The sequence below is a fragment of the Dama dama genome, chromosome 23 (genome assembly GCF_033118175.1).
Source record: "Dama dama isolate Ldn47 chromosome 23, ASM3311817v1, whole genome shotgun sequence".
Taxonomy (NCBI): domain Eukaryota; kingdom Metazoa; phylum Chordata; class Mammalia; order Artiodactyla; family Cervidae; genus Dama; species Dama dama.
In genome coordinates, this window is record NC_083703.1 from 53,654,865 (window position 1) to 53,667,387 (window position 12,523).

Sequence of the window (12,523 nt, forward strand, 5' to 3'; positions counted from 1 at the left end):
TGAACTTTTAATACACTGTCTAGGTTTGTCATAGCTTTTCTTCCAAGGAGCAAGCATCTTTAAATTTCGCAGCTGTGGTCACTGTCTGCAGTGATTTTGGATACCCTAAAAATAAAGTCTGTTACTGTTTCCATTTTCCCCCCATCTATTTGCCATGAAGCAATGTGATGGGATGCCATGATCTTGTTTTAGGATGTTGAGTTTTAAGCCAGGTTTTTCACTTTCCTCTCTCACCTTCATCAAGATGCTCTTTAGTTTCTTGCTTTCTGCCCTTAGGATGCTATCTTCTGCATATCTGAAGTTGTTGATATTTCTCCCAGCAATCTTGATTCCAACTTGTGATTCATACAGCCTGACTAACAGCAAAGGCATTAAAAAAAAAAAAAAAAAAAGGTAACTCTGTTAACATTAATCCAATCATTCAACTTAGTTTTATCTTTCATAATGATTCATATGCAAATTTTTTTACATGTCAAACATTTCTAAGTTCTCCATATGAGAACTAGGGCCTTCCTAACCTCCTGCCAATTTCCACCTCTGAGAGAAAACCACTTTCAACTCTTTTAACTGATTATTAGATTTTAGTGCCAAATGTCATATAGCATGGGTTTCTCAGGTGGTGCTAGTGGTAAAGAATCTGCCTGCTAATGCAGGTGACATAAGAGATATGGGTTTGATCTCTGGGTTGTGAAGATCCCCTGGAGGAGGGCACGACAACCCACTCCAGTATTCTTGCCTGGAGAATCCCCATGGACAGAGGAGCCTGACAGTCTCAGTCCATAGGGTCACAGAGTGTCTAACTCCACTGAAGTGACTGAGGACGCATGCACATGTCATTATAGCATGCTTCTATGGCCACCTCATGCGAAGAGTTGACTCATTGGAAAAGACCCTGATGCTGGGAGGGATTGGGGGCAGGAGGAGAAGGGGATGACGGAGGATGAGGTGGCTGGATGGCATCACTGACTCGATGGACATGAGTTTGAGTAGACTCCAGGGGTTGGTGATGGACAGGGAGGCCTGGCGTGCTGCGACTCATGGGGTCACAAAGAGTCGAACACTGAGCCACTGAACTGAACTGAACTGATAGCAACTTCTTGTTTTCTCATCCTTAGGCATCATTCATGGACACGACTCTATGGAAGATGAGATGTAATGTTTTGTTACTCCTGACTTCATGCCACACAGAAGCATCTGATTCCTCATCAAAAATCTGTATGAAAGTCAAGAAACAGCAGTTAGAACTGGACACGGAACAACAGACTGGTTCTAAATTGAGAAAGGAGTACATCAAGGCTGTATATTGTCACCCTGCTTATTTAACTTGTATGCAGAGTACACCATGCAAATGCCAAGCTGGATGAAACACAGCTGGAATCAAGATGACCAGGAGAAATATCAAAAATCTCAGACACACAGATGACACCACCCTTATGGCAGAAAGTGAAGAAGAACCAAAGAGCCTCTTGATGAAAGTGCAAGAAGAGAGTGAAAAAGTTGGCTTAAAACTCAACATTCAGAAAACTAAGATCATGGCATCTGGGCCAATCACTTCATGGCAAATAGATGGAGAAACAATGGAAACAGTGGCTGACTTTATTTTTTTGGGCTCCAAAATCACTGCAGATAGTGATTGCAGCCATGAAATTAAAAGACACTTGCTCCTTGGAAGAAAAGCTATGACCAACTTAGACAGAATATTAAAAAGCAGAGACATTTCTTTGCCAGAAAAGGTCCATCTAGTCAAAGCTATAGTTATTTCCAGTAGTCATGTATGTATGTGAGAGTCGGACTACAAAGAAAGCTGAGCCCTGAAGAACTGATGCTTTTGAACTGTGGTGTTGGAGAAGACTCTTGAGAGTCCCTTGGACTGCAAGGAGATCTAACCAGTCCATCTTAAAGGAAATCAGTACTGAATATTCATTGGAAGAACTAATACTGAAGTTGAAACTTCAATACTTTGACCACCTGATGTGAAGAACTGACTCGTTGGAAAAGACCCTGATGCTGGGAAAGATTGAAGGTGGGAGGAAAAGGGGAACAACAGAGGATAAGATGGTTGGATGGCATCACCACCTCGATGGACATGAGTTTGAGTAAGCTCTGGGAGTTGGTGATGGACAGGGAAGCCTGGTGTGCTTCAGTCTGTGGGGTCGCAGAGAGTTGGACATGACTGAGTGACTGAACCGAACTGAACTGAACTGAATATAATTTGAATAACTTAGTAGTGTCTATGTTATGTTATTATGACTGTGAAGTTGCTATTTATAGCTGTCTTAGTAACATTCCTGGTTTTGGCTTATGTTGATCCTCTCATCTGTGTGTTTGTATAACCACCACCATGATCAGGATATACATCACATGACCACAAAGTCTCTCATGTGATAGCCCTTTAAAATGACATACATCCCCACCAAACCAAACCTCTGGCAAATGCCATTGTATTTTCTTTTCAAGTATGCTATATCGGTGGAATTCATATTTTGAGATTGGCTTTGTGTATTCAACCTAATACCTTCAAGAAACTTATAATTGTTCCACACACACATATGTAAAACTCATCCTTTGTGCTGTTGAATAGTATTTCCTGTTATGGATGCACCACAGTTTGTTAAACTGTACACATATTTATTGGTAGATATTTTATTTTTTTCAAAATTTTTGCTTTACAAAAAAATCTGCTATAACATTCATGCACAGGTTTTGTGTGGAGGTAGTTCTCATTTTTCTGAATAAATGTCTGGGAGCATAATTTCTGGGTCATATAATGCACTTCCTTTTGTGAAAGAAGTAAGAAATGATTTCTTTTTTGGAGGCAGGTCATACAAGTTCTGAGGTCCACATTGCACTATGAAATTAGCTAAGTTTTACTAATTACATCATTAAAGGATTGGAGTAGGAAATCATTACAGGAGCAGACCTGCTTCCATTCCACAGGGTTGAGAGGCCCTGGAGAAACTTCTTTTGGTTGAGTCAGGTGTAGAATGAGACTACAAGCCAGCCACAACCTAGGGTCCTGGAATTGGTACTTTGGGACAAGCCCACAGCCACAGATTCTTCCAGGGATCTGTGAGTTTGCCTAGGGCTCCCAAATAGGGGTTCACCATGGATGGAGTCAAGGGCCCAATGGAGAGAACAGTGGCCCCAAGTTCTAGCCAAGTGAGGAGCAAGTTTATTTCTATTAGGCTTGTTCAATCTCTCTGAAAACATAAGATGAGTAATTCCTCACTCTCCATGAACCTTCTCTGTCTGAATTCTATTTCACCATCTGAAGCAGAAACTGTCTAGAATGTAGAAGCAGATTACAATTTCACAAACATTTCACATCATCATAGGCACTTCCTCTTATATCACAGGAGGTGGGGCTTCTCTCCTCTCTACTGAGCACAGATGTTCGGGTTTGCCCTAGGACACATTTGGACAGAGCAGGCTCCCCAGGCCTCTATGATGCCTATCCCTGCCTTCTGGGTCCACCCTCCTCCTCTTTGCCTGCTGCTGACTCTGCTCCTGGGACTCCCAGGTAAGTATTCCTTTGGATAGAATCTCCTTTTTCCTGCCCTCTGTACCTTACACTGCCCTTGTACTTTTACGGTCTCTATGTAAACATGAGTGTTCAATCCATGCTACAGAAGTCCAAGGGGTGGACATTATCTGAGAGCATGAAATCAGGGATCTCAGTATTTTCTCTGTGGATCCATCACCTGCAGCCTGTTACCAGAGGCTTCCAAACAGATGCTTCAAACACCAACCATGACAGATTTGTGCATATTATCTAATTCTCACAATGTCCCAGTGTGATAACTATTAACAGTGAACTGCAGATGGGGAAATTGAGGCAGAGAGTAACTTGACCAATGTCACAATGTCATCTAAGGCAGTAGAGCACAGGATTCAAATCCAGAATGTCCAGCTGCAGAATTGATTCTTTGAGCCATGTTGTGCTGCTCAGCTTCTCAGAGTAGCCTAATCGCAGAAAAATCAGAAAACAGAGAAGTAAATAACAGGTAAGTCATCACACATCATGCTGCTCATTTAAAAATCTTGCAGTGTTTACTCCCAAACTTTTGTCAGTGATGTGTTAGATGGTTCCTATCTGCTAATTTTTTTTTTTTTACCGAGCTTTAAACATCTATTATAATGCTCTTTGATCCTCAAAACAACCTGTACACCACCATTAGGCTACATTTTAATACATGTTTGTGGATGCATGTGTTTATGTATGTGCATGTTAATGTATGTGAATGAGTGGGTATGAGGAAGTGTTCTCAGAAATGAGATTTCAAAATGACTTCCTTATTTTTCCCATGAATTTTTCACTCTACATGAAATGACACAGACAGATAATTAGTTTCTACAGCTCTCCTTTTAACTTCTCTATATATTTGTCCTTTGGAAAAGTGAAACTGTTAGTTGTTCAGTAGGGTCTGACTCTCTGCGACACTATGGATTGTAGCCCCCCAGGCTCCTCTGTCCATGGAATTCTCCAGGCAAGAATACTGGAATGGGTAGCCATGCCCTTCTCCAGGGGATCTTCCCAACCCAGGGATCGAACCCAGGTCTCCTTCATTCCAGGCAGGTTCTTTATCATCTGCGCCACTAAGGCTTATCCTTCCTCAAACTCTTAAGAAAACTTGGTTCTTGGTAAATGGGTAGAATTTTGTGCATTACTATCTTGGAGTCCCCTCTTTCTGAGGAAGAAAGGAGGGGATTAAAGACACAGAGACTCTTGCCTATATGATCTATATACTCATATCCATATCTTAATTATATTTATATCCATATTTATAAGAATCTATATAATCTAATGCTGGTTGAAGCCTCCATGCCTCAGGAAATCTATTGAGTAATAACTATTCATTTTCTTGCACGTTCATCATGTGCCAGACACTGTTGGAAATGCTCAGTTATTTTCTCATGTGACATCATATCCAAGCTAGATCTTCTGGTCACCCCTACCTTACAGATAAGAAAACAGAGCAAGAAGAAGTTCAAGGTCACTCAATGGTAAATGGTAGGAGTATGATTTAAATTCAAGCAATCTGATACTAGAGCTCATGAGTTTAATCTTTGGTCTTCTTGTTGCTGTGGCCCTGCTTCTATCTCATGATCATAAGATTTCAACCACTTCTGTCAATAGGTATGCAGAGGAGGGAGTGTGGGGAAGGTTTGTCGTTTTCTTCTTCTGGGCTCTTCTGCTTCTTGCATACGTACAAGTTCCTTTTGTTTTTCCCCAAGTCATATATTTATTCTGGCATTTGGTTGACAATAGACTACTGAGGACATAGAAGCAACCAGAACATTTGAGGTTATGATACACATGCAAAAAAGAAGATGTAAAAATGGCTAGCACCTGGACAGTAGCTAGTAGAGATAAGAGGAAAAAATTCAGGTTCTGGGTGCACGCAGAAGAGGATTTTCTGATGCATAGGATTTGTGGCGGGAGGAAAGACTATGGCTTTGAGCTTTGTGCATCTAGAAGAAGCATGGTGGCTCAGCTGAGATACAGAGGGTGGGGGGAAGATTCAGTTTGGTTTCAGATGTTGTTAACTGTGAGAAATCTATTTCTATCCAAAAAACATGACAAGTGGAGAGTTGCAAAGCAAGTTCAGAGGAAAGACCTGGGCCAGAGACATAAATAGAAAAATTACTGATTCATGATTGTGGAGATTTTTTTTCCCTATTCCTTGTGTCTCTGATCCCTCTTCTCCCTCCATTTCTCTCTCCAACTTTTTTTCATGTTTCTTCCCATTTTTGTCTTAGCAGTTCACTTTCCCCAACCTCAGTCTTCTTTTTCAGACTTTAAAAACTAAAGCATTTGATGATGTTGGCACATCACAGAACCTTCCCCGTAACAGGATGCACCCTTGTTAGGAGGCATGCTGCTGCTGCTAAGTCACATCAGTTGTGTCCGACTCTGTGCAACCCCATAGACGGCAGCCCGCCAGGCTCCCGTCCCTGGGATTCTCCAGGCAAGAATACTGGAGTCGGTTGCCATTTCCTTCTCCAGTGCATGAAAGTGAAAAGTGAAAGTGAAGTCGCTCAGTCATGTCCGACTCTTCACAACCCCATGGACTGCAGCTTATCAGTCTCCTCCATCCGTGGGATTTCCCAGGCAAGAGTACTGGAGTGGGGTGCCATTGCCTTCTCCCATTAGGAGGCATAATTGGTTACAAACAGTGCTCAAGCAAAAGTCACTCAGTTGTGTCAGCCTCTTTGCAACCCCATGGACTATATAGTCCATGGAGTTCTCCAGGCCAGAACACTAGAGTGGGCAGCCTTTCCCTTCTTCAGGGAATCTTCCCAACCCAGGTCTCCTGCATTGCAGGTAGATTCTTTACCAGTTGAGCTATAAGGGAAACCCCAAATAGTGCCTAGTGGGTGGATTTATCAGTTCACACTCTGCACAGGTGAACCACACATTTTCTCCCTAAGGAGTGGGGAAGAAATAGAAAAAAAAAAAAAAAATACAGGATTTTCTTGTGGCATCAAAACAACTTGCTCTTCTGATTTACATCCCAGCAATTAGACCTATGCCTGTTTAATAGGATATTTCAGATAAGAAAGATTGTGTTTGTACTTCTCTGTATCTCTTGAAATTAGATAGTCAGTGAGGCAATGAAATTAACCTGGAAAATTTGTACCTGTAGTTAAATAATTGGCCCAATGGTGACTCATGTCCCTTCAACTCATAACTCACTGTTCAAGTGTGTTAAAACCACCCACAGTTCTTTTCAAAACACTATTTTGGAGTTTACTGTTTCCTTGCTTTCTTGCCCCTATAGTTCTCTCTCCCAATTCATCTATAGGTTCCTCAAATGTATTAATGGTTAGAACCACACATTTTATTCTTCCTTGAGTCATGGAGTTCAATTCAAAGGCTCTACATGGGACAGTCACCTTGTTTCAGTTTGCAAATTTTTTATTGCAGTAAAATATACATAACACAAAATTTACCAGTTTCACTATTTTTAAGGACACAAAGTGGCAGTAAGTATCTTCACAATGTTGTGAAGGCCTCACCAGTATACATTTCCAGAACTTTTTCAGCCTCTGTAACAGAAACTCTATTCATTAAATTATAACTAACTCCTTCCCTGCCTCCCTGGTAACATCTATTCTACTTTTTCTCTATGAATTTGCCTATTCTATGTATTTCATATAAGTGGAATCATTTATTTGTCCTTTTTCATCTGGCTTATTTCACCAAGCATATTTTTAATGTTCATCCACGCTGTAGAAGGTGTCAGACAGTCATTTTTTTTAGGACTTATATATATTCTATTGTATATATGTAATTCAGTTCAGTTCAGTTCAGTCGCTCAGTCGTGTCTGACTCTTTGCGACCCCGTGAGCTGCAGCATGCCAGGCCTCCCTGTCCAACACCAACTCCTGGAGCCCACCCAAACTCATGTCCATGGAGTCGGTGATGCCATCCAACCATCCCATCCTCTGTTGTCCCTTTCTCCTCCTGCCCTCAATCTTTCCCAGCATCAGGGTCTTTTCCAGTGAGTCAGCTCTTCGCATCAGGAGGCCAAAGTATTGGAGTTTCAGCTTCAATATCAGACCTTCCAATAAACACCCAGGACTGATCTCCTTTAGGATGGACTGGTTGGATCTCCTTGCAGTCCAAGGGACTCTCAAGAGTCTTCTCCAACACCACAGTTCAAAAGCATCATTTCTTCGACGCTCAGCTTTCTTTATAGTCCAACTCTCACATCCATACATGACCACTGGAAAAACCATAGCCTTGACTAGACGGACCTTTGTCGGCAAAGTAATGTCTCTGCTTTTTAATATGCTGTCTAGGTTGGTCATAACTTTCCTTCCAAAGAGTAAATGTCTTTTAATTTCATGGCTGCAATCACCATCTGCAGTGATTTTGGAGCCCCCAAAAAATAAAGTCGGCCACTGTTTCCACTGTTTCCCCATCTATTTGCCATGAAGTGATTGGACCAGATGACATGATCTTAGTTTTCTGAATGTTAAGCTTTAAGCCAACTTTTTCACTCTCCTCTTTCACTTTCATCAAGAGGCTCTTTAGTTCCTCTTCACTTTCTGCCATAAGGGTAGTGTCATCTGCATACCTGAGGTTATTGGTATTTCTCCCGGCAATCTTGATTCCAGCTTCTGCTTCTTTCAGCTCAGCGTTTCTCATGATGTACTCTGCATATAAGTTAAATAAGGAGGGTGACAATATATAGCCCTGACGTACTCCTTTTCCTATTTGGAACCAGTTTGTTTTTCCGTGTCCAGTTCTAACTGTTGCTTCCTGACATCTTAGATGACCCTTATTTTCAGTTTTGTTTTGTTTTTTGATAACAGCTATCCTAGAGGATATGTAGGGCTATCTCATTATGGTTTTAATTTGCATTTTCCAGTTAGTAGTGATGTTGAGCACCGTTTTATATGCTTGTTGACCATCTGTATATCTTCTTTGGAGAAATGGCTGTTCAATTCTTTTGATCATATTTAAGTTGAGTTGTTTGTTATTTTGTTGCTGAATAGTAGGATTTCCCTTTACAGTTGCTTTCTGTGCATCTCACATGTATTTATATTATGTGTTTATGCTTTCATTTGTCTCCAGGCATTCTCTAATTCCCCTGGTGATTTCATCTTTTACCTATTGATTTTTTAAGAAATGTTGTTTGATTTTTATGTATTGGTGAATATCTTATTTCTGTTTCTGTTATTGATCTAGTTTGATTTTTCAAACTGTTTGACTGGTGAGCTGCTTGAATAACCCTCATTCAGATTCCATTAATTTGCCTCATCATTCATCCTGCATGACAATGACACATACATAGATTTTTGTTATGGCAGCTGGTTTCTGTAACTGTCAGGACAGGTATGTGTGATAGAAAATAACCTCCCAACATAGAAAAAGCAATCAAAATTGTGAAGTAGGACACCTAAATGTTGAGTAGGAGAAGCTCACCTTCTCCCACAAATACTTCAAAAATACATTTACATACAGAACAATTTTCACAATATTTACTGAGCGCTGGCAGAACTTAGACTTTTGAAATGGCAAGTAAATCTCCATGCAACCAGATAGGACAAAAGAAAAAAGAAAAAAAAAAAAAAAGGAGAAAGTAAGACAGGGATCAGGAGGGGACCTACACACCTTGGGGGAAACTGTGAAAGAGAAAGGTTCCTGCACCCTGGACATCTCCTCGTCAGTAGGGATATAAGCTGGGACAGAGGGTGTAAGCTTCAGAGTCTCAGAGGAGAATAAAAGACCTGGTTTGCAGTAGCTAGACCAGAGAGAGATTTGCAGAGATGGTCAGTGCCGTTGATCAGCACTCCCCAGCCTGAGAAAATCATGGACCCATTGGGTGGGAGCTGGGTGCTTGTAGCTCAGGACTCAGAGATCAGACCCTGGCAAAGGACTGTATGGAAATAGTCTGAAGGTGCAGGAACCTGATATGACCTCACATGAGGGCGTATTGTTTGGGGGATGTGAAAGGGGAGGGGTAGGACCCACCATTGCCGCCTTTTTCTCTGCTCTCAGGTGGCAAGATACTGCCTACACAAGCTCCAGGAGGTATCACCAGTCACTCCTGCCAACCCCTTGTTTAGGAGCAGTCTTGAGGAGCAGTTGCACTCAGGAGGGCACTGTTGCGCCCTGGGGCTTCAGGAATTGTCGAGAGCTATGTCCACTCCCATAATGAGCTCCAAAAGCATGTGTGAGTGACCACCACTGCCACAAATGCAAGAACTAGGCACCAACCACCACATCTGCACACTCCCATCAAGGGGATAATGGTGAACATACACCGAGGGAAGAGGTGGCAGATATCCACACTGAAAATAGCCCCTGCACCAAAAATATTAAACCCACACAAACTACACAGGGATGCTCCCACAATAAATAGTCCTCCGAGACCCCAGTAGATATCTTTTCTTCTGAACTCACAGAATAAGAAAAGTATGGGTAAAATGAAGAAGCAAAGGAATCAGTTCCAGTTAAAAGACCAAGAGAATTCCCCTGAAAGAACAAACAATGACACAGACTTTTTTAGATTAATAGACATTGATTTCAAAAAGGAAATAATGAAAATACTAAAGGAATTAAGCAGGTTATCAACAGAAATGCAGAATATTGTAAAAAGGAACTAGAAAAATCATTTGCTGAGATGAAAAGTGAACTAAAGGCAATGAATAGCAGAAAAAATAATGCATAAGAACAAAAAAGTGATCTGGAAGATAGAATAATGAAAATCACTGAGTCAGGACAGTAGACAGACAGTCAAGCAAAAGGATACCAAAGAAATAAAAGCAATAAAAAATATATAAGAAACTTATGGGATAATAAAAAGCTTGAAAACCTACGCATAATAGGGATTCCAAAAAGGAAAGAGATAAGTGGATCAAAAATTTGAAGAAATTATGGCTAAAAACTTCCCAAATCTAAAGAAGGAAACAGGTATTCAGGAATAGGAAGCTCAAAGGGTCCCGAATACCATAAACCCAAACAGATCTATACAAAGGCATATTAAAATAAAAAATGGCAAAAGTTAAAGAAAGAATTCTAAAAGGTAGCAAGAGATAAACAAAGAGTTAATTACAAGGGAACCCTCAAAAGGCCATCAGCAGATTCCTCTACAGAAAAGTTGCAGGCCAGAGGAAGTGGCAAGACATTGATTCAAAGTCCTAAAAGGGAAAAATCTGCAACCGAGGATCCTCTACCCAGCAAGATATTCATTTAGAGTCGAAGGAGCGATAAGAATTTTTCAGACAAGCAAAGCGAAAAGAAAACATCAATACTAAGCCTATTTTAAAAGAAACATTGAAAATTCTTCACTACCTAGAAAAGGAGTAAGAACATATAGGAAAGAGAAAATCACAGTTGAAAAACAAATCACCTAAATAAGCTAATACACATATTTTAAAAAAATAAAATAAAAATTCTGTGAAAGTGATGATAACCACAGTGAACAGCAAAAGGATTAATATGAAGATATAAAAGAGGACATCAGAATCATATTGATGAAATGTAGGGAAGGAGGGTAGGAAGAGGTACCTTTAAAAAATGTCCTAGAAAGTGTTTGAACCTATACAACTATCAGTCTAAGGCAAGTAGATATATGATGGGGTTAACATGCTTGAGAAACATGATAACCACAAATCAAAAACATACAATAGATTCACAAAAACCAAAAACATGAGTATAGTATAAAAGTAAATCATCAAACCACAAAAGGAAAAAGAAAGGGACAATATAGAAATATAAAATCGATGGGAAAACAAGGCATAAAATGATAATAAATATATCAGTTCAGTCGCTCAATCGTGTCCGACTCTTTGTGGCCCTGTGAACTGCAGCACACCAGGCGTCCCTGTCCATCACCAACTCCGGGAGTCCACCCAAACCCATTTCCATTGAGTTGGTGATGCCATCCAACCATCTCATCCTCTGTCATCCCCTTCTCCTCCCTCGATCTTTCCCAGCATCAGGGTCTTTTCTAATGAGTCAGCTCTTCACATCAGGTGGCCAAAGTATTGGAGTTTCAGCTTCAACATCAGACCTTCCAAAGAACACCCAGGACTGATCTCCTTTAGGGTGGACTGGTTGGATCTCCTTGCAGTCCAAGGGACTCTCAAGAGTCTTCTCCAATACCACAGTTCAAAAGCATCAGTTCTTTGGTGCTCAGCTTTCTTTATAGTCCAACTCTCACATCCATATATGACCACTGGAAAAACGATAGCCTTGACTAGACAGGCCCTTGTTGGCAAAGTAATGTCTCTGCTTTTTAATATGCTATCTAGGTTGGTCATAACTTTCCTTCCAAGGAGTAAGCGTCTTTTAATTTAATGGCTCAATCAACATCTGCAGTGATTTTGGAGCCCCCAGAAAATAGTCAGCCACTGTTTCCCCTGTTTCCCCATCTATTTGCTGTGAAGTGATGGGACTGGATGCCATGATCTTAGTTTTCTGAATGTTAAGCTTTAAGCCAACTTTTTCACTCTCCTCTTTCACTTTCATCAAGAGGCTCTTTAGTTCTTCTTCACTTTCTTCCATAAGGGTGGTGTTATCTGCATATCCGAGGTTATTGATATTTCTCCTGGCAAATTCCAGCTTGTGCTTCCTCCAGCCCAGCATTTCTCCTGATGTACTCTGCATATAAGTTAAATAAGCAGGGTGACAATATTCAGCCTTAACTTGGGTGCAGTCTCACAAATCACAGAATTATCTCAAGTTCCTTTCCAAGGCAAACCATTTAACATCACAGTATCCAGGTCTATGCCCCAGCCACTGATGCCGTAGAAGCTGAAGTTGACTGGTTCTGTGAAGATCTACAGTACCTTCTATAACCAACACCAAAAAAGAAAAAAAAAAAAAAATCTTTTCCTTATAGGGGATTGGAATGCAAAAGTAGGAAATCAAGAGATACTCAGAGTCACAGGCAAGTTTGACCTTAGAGTACAAAATGAATCATGGCAAATCCTAACAGAGTTTTGTCAAGAGAACATGCTGGTCATAGCAAACAACCTATTCCAACAACACAAGAGACAACTCTAT

General features: G+C 40.7%; 1 protein-coding gene across 1 annotated transcript in view; it reads left to right on the plus strand.

Annotated features, from left to right (window-relative positions):
* The first annotated feature begins 3,399 nt into the window (after nt 1–3,399).
* Nucleotides 3,400–12,523, plus strand: part of LOC133044894 (tyrosine-protein phosphatase non-receptor type substrate 1-like) — a 33,649-nt gene continuing 24,525 nt past the window's right edge. Inside the window, 1 exon segment of the mRNA XM_061126769.1 lies at nt 3,400–3,520. Coding sequence (XP_060982752.1) covers nt 3,445–3,520 — 76 coding nt within the window. The 5' untranslated portion in view covers nt 3,400–3,444.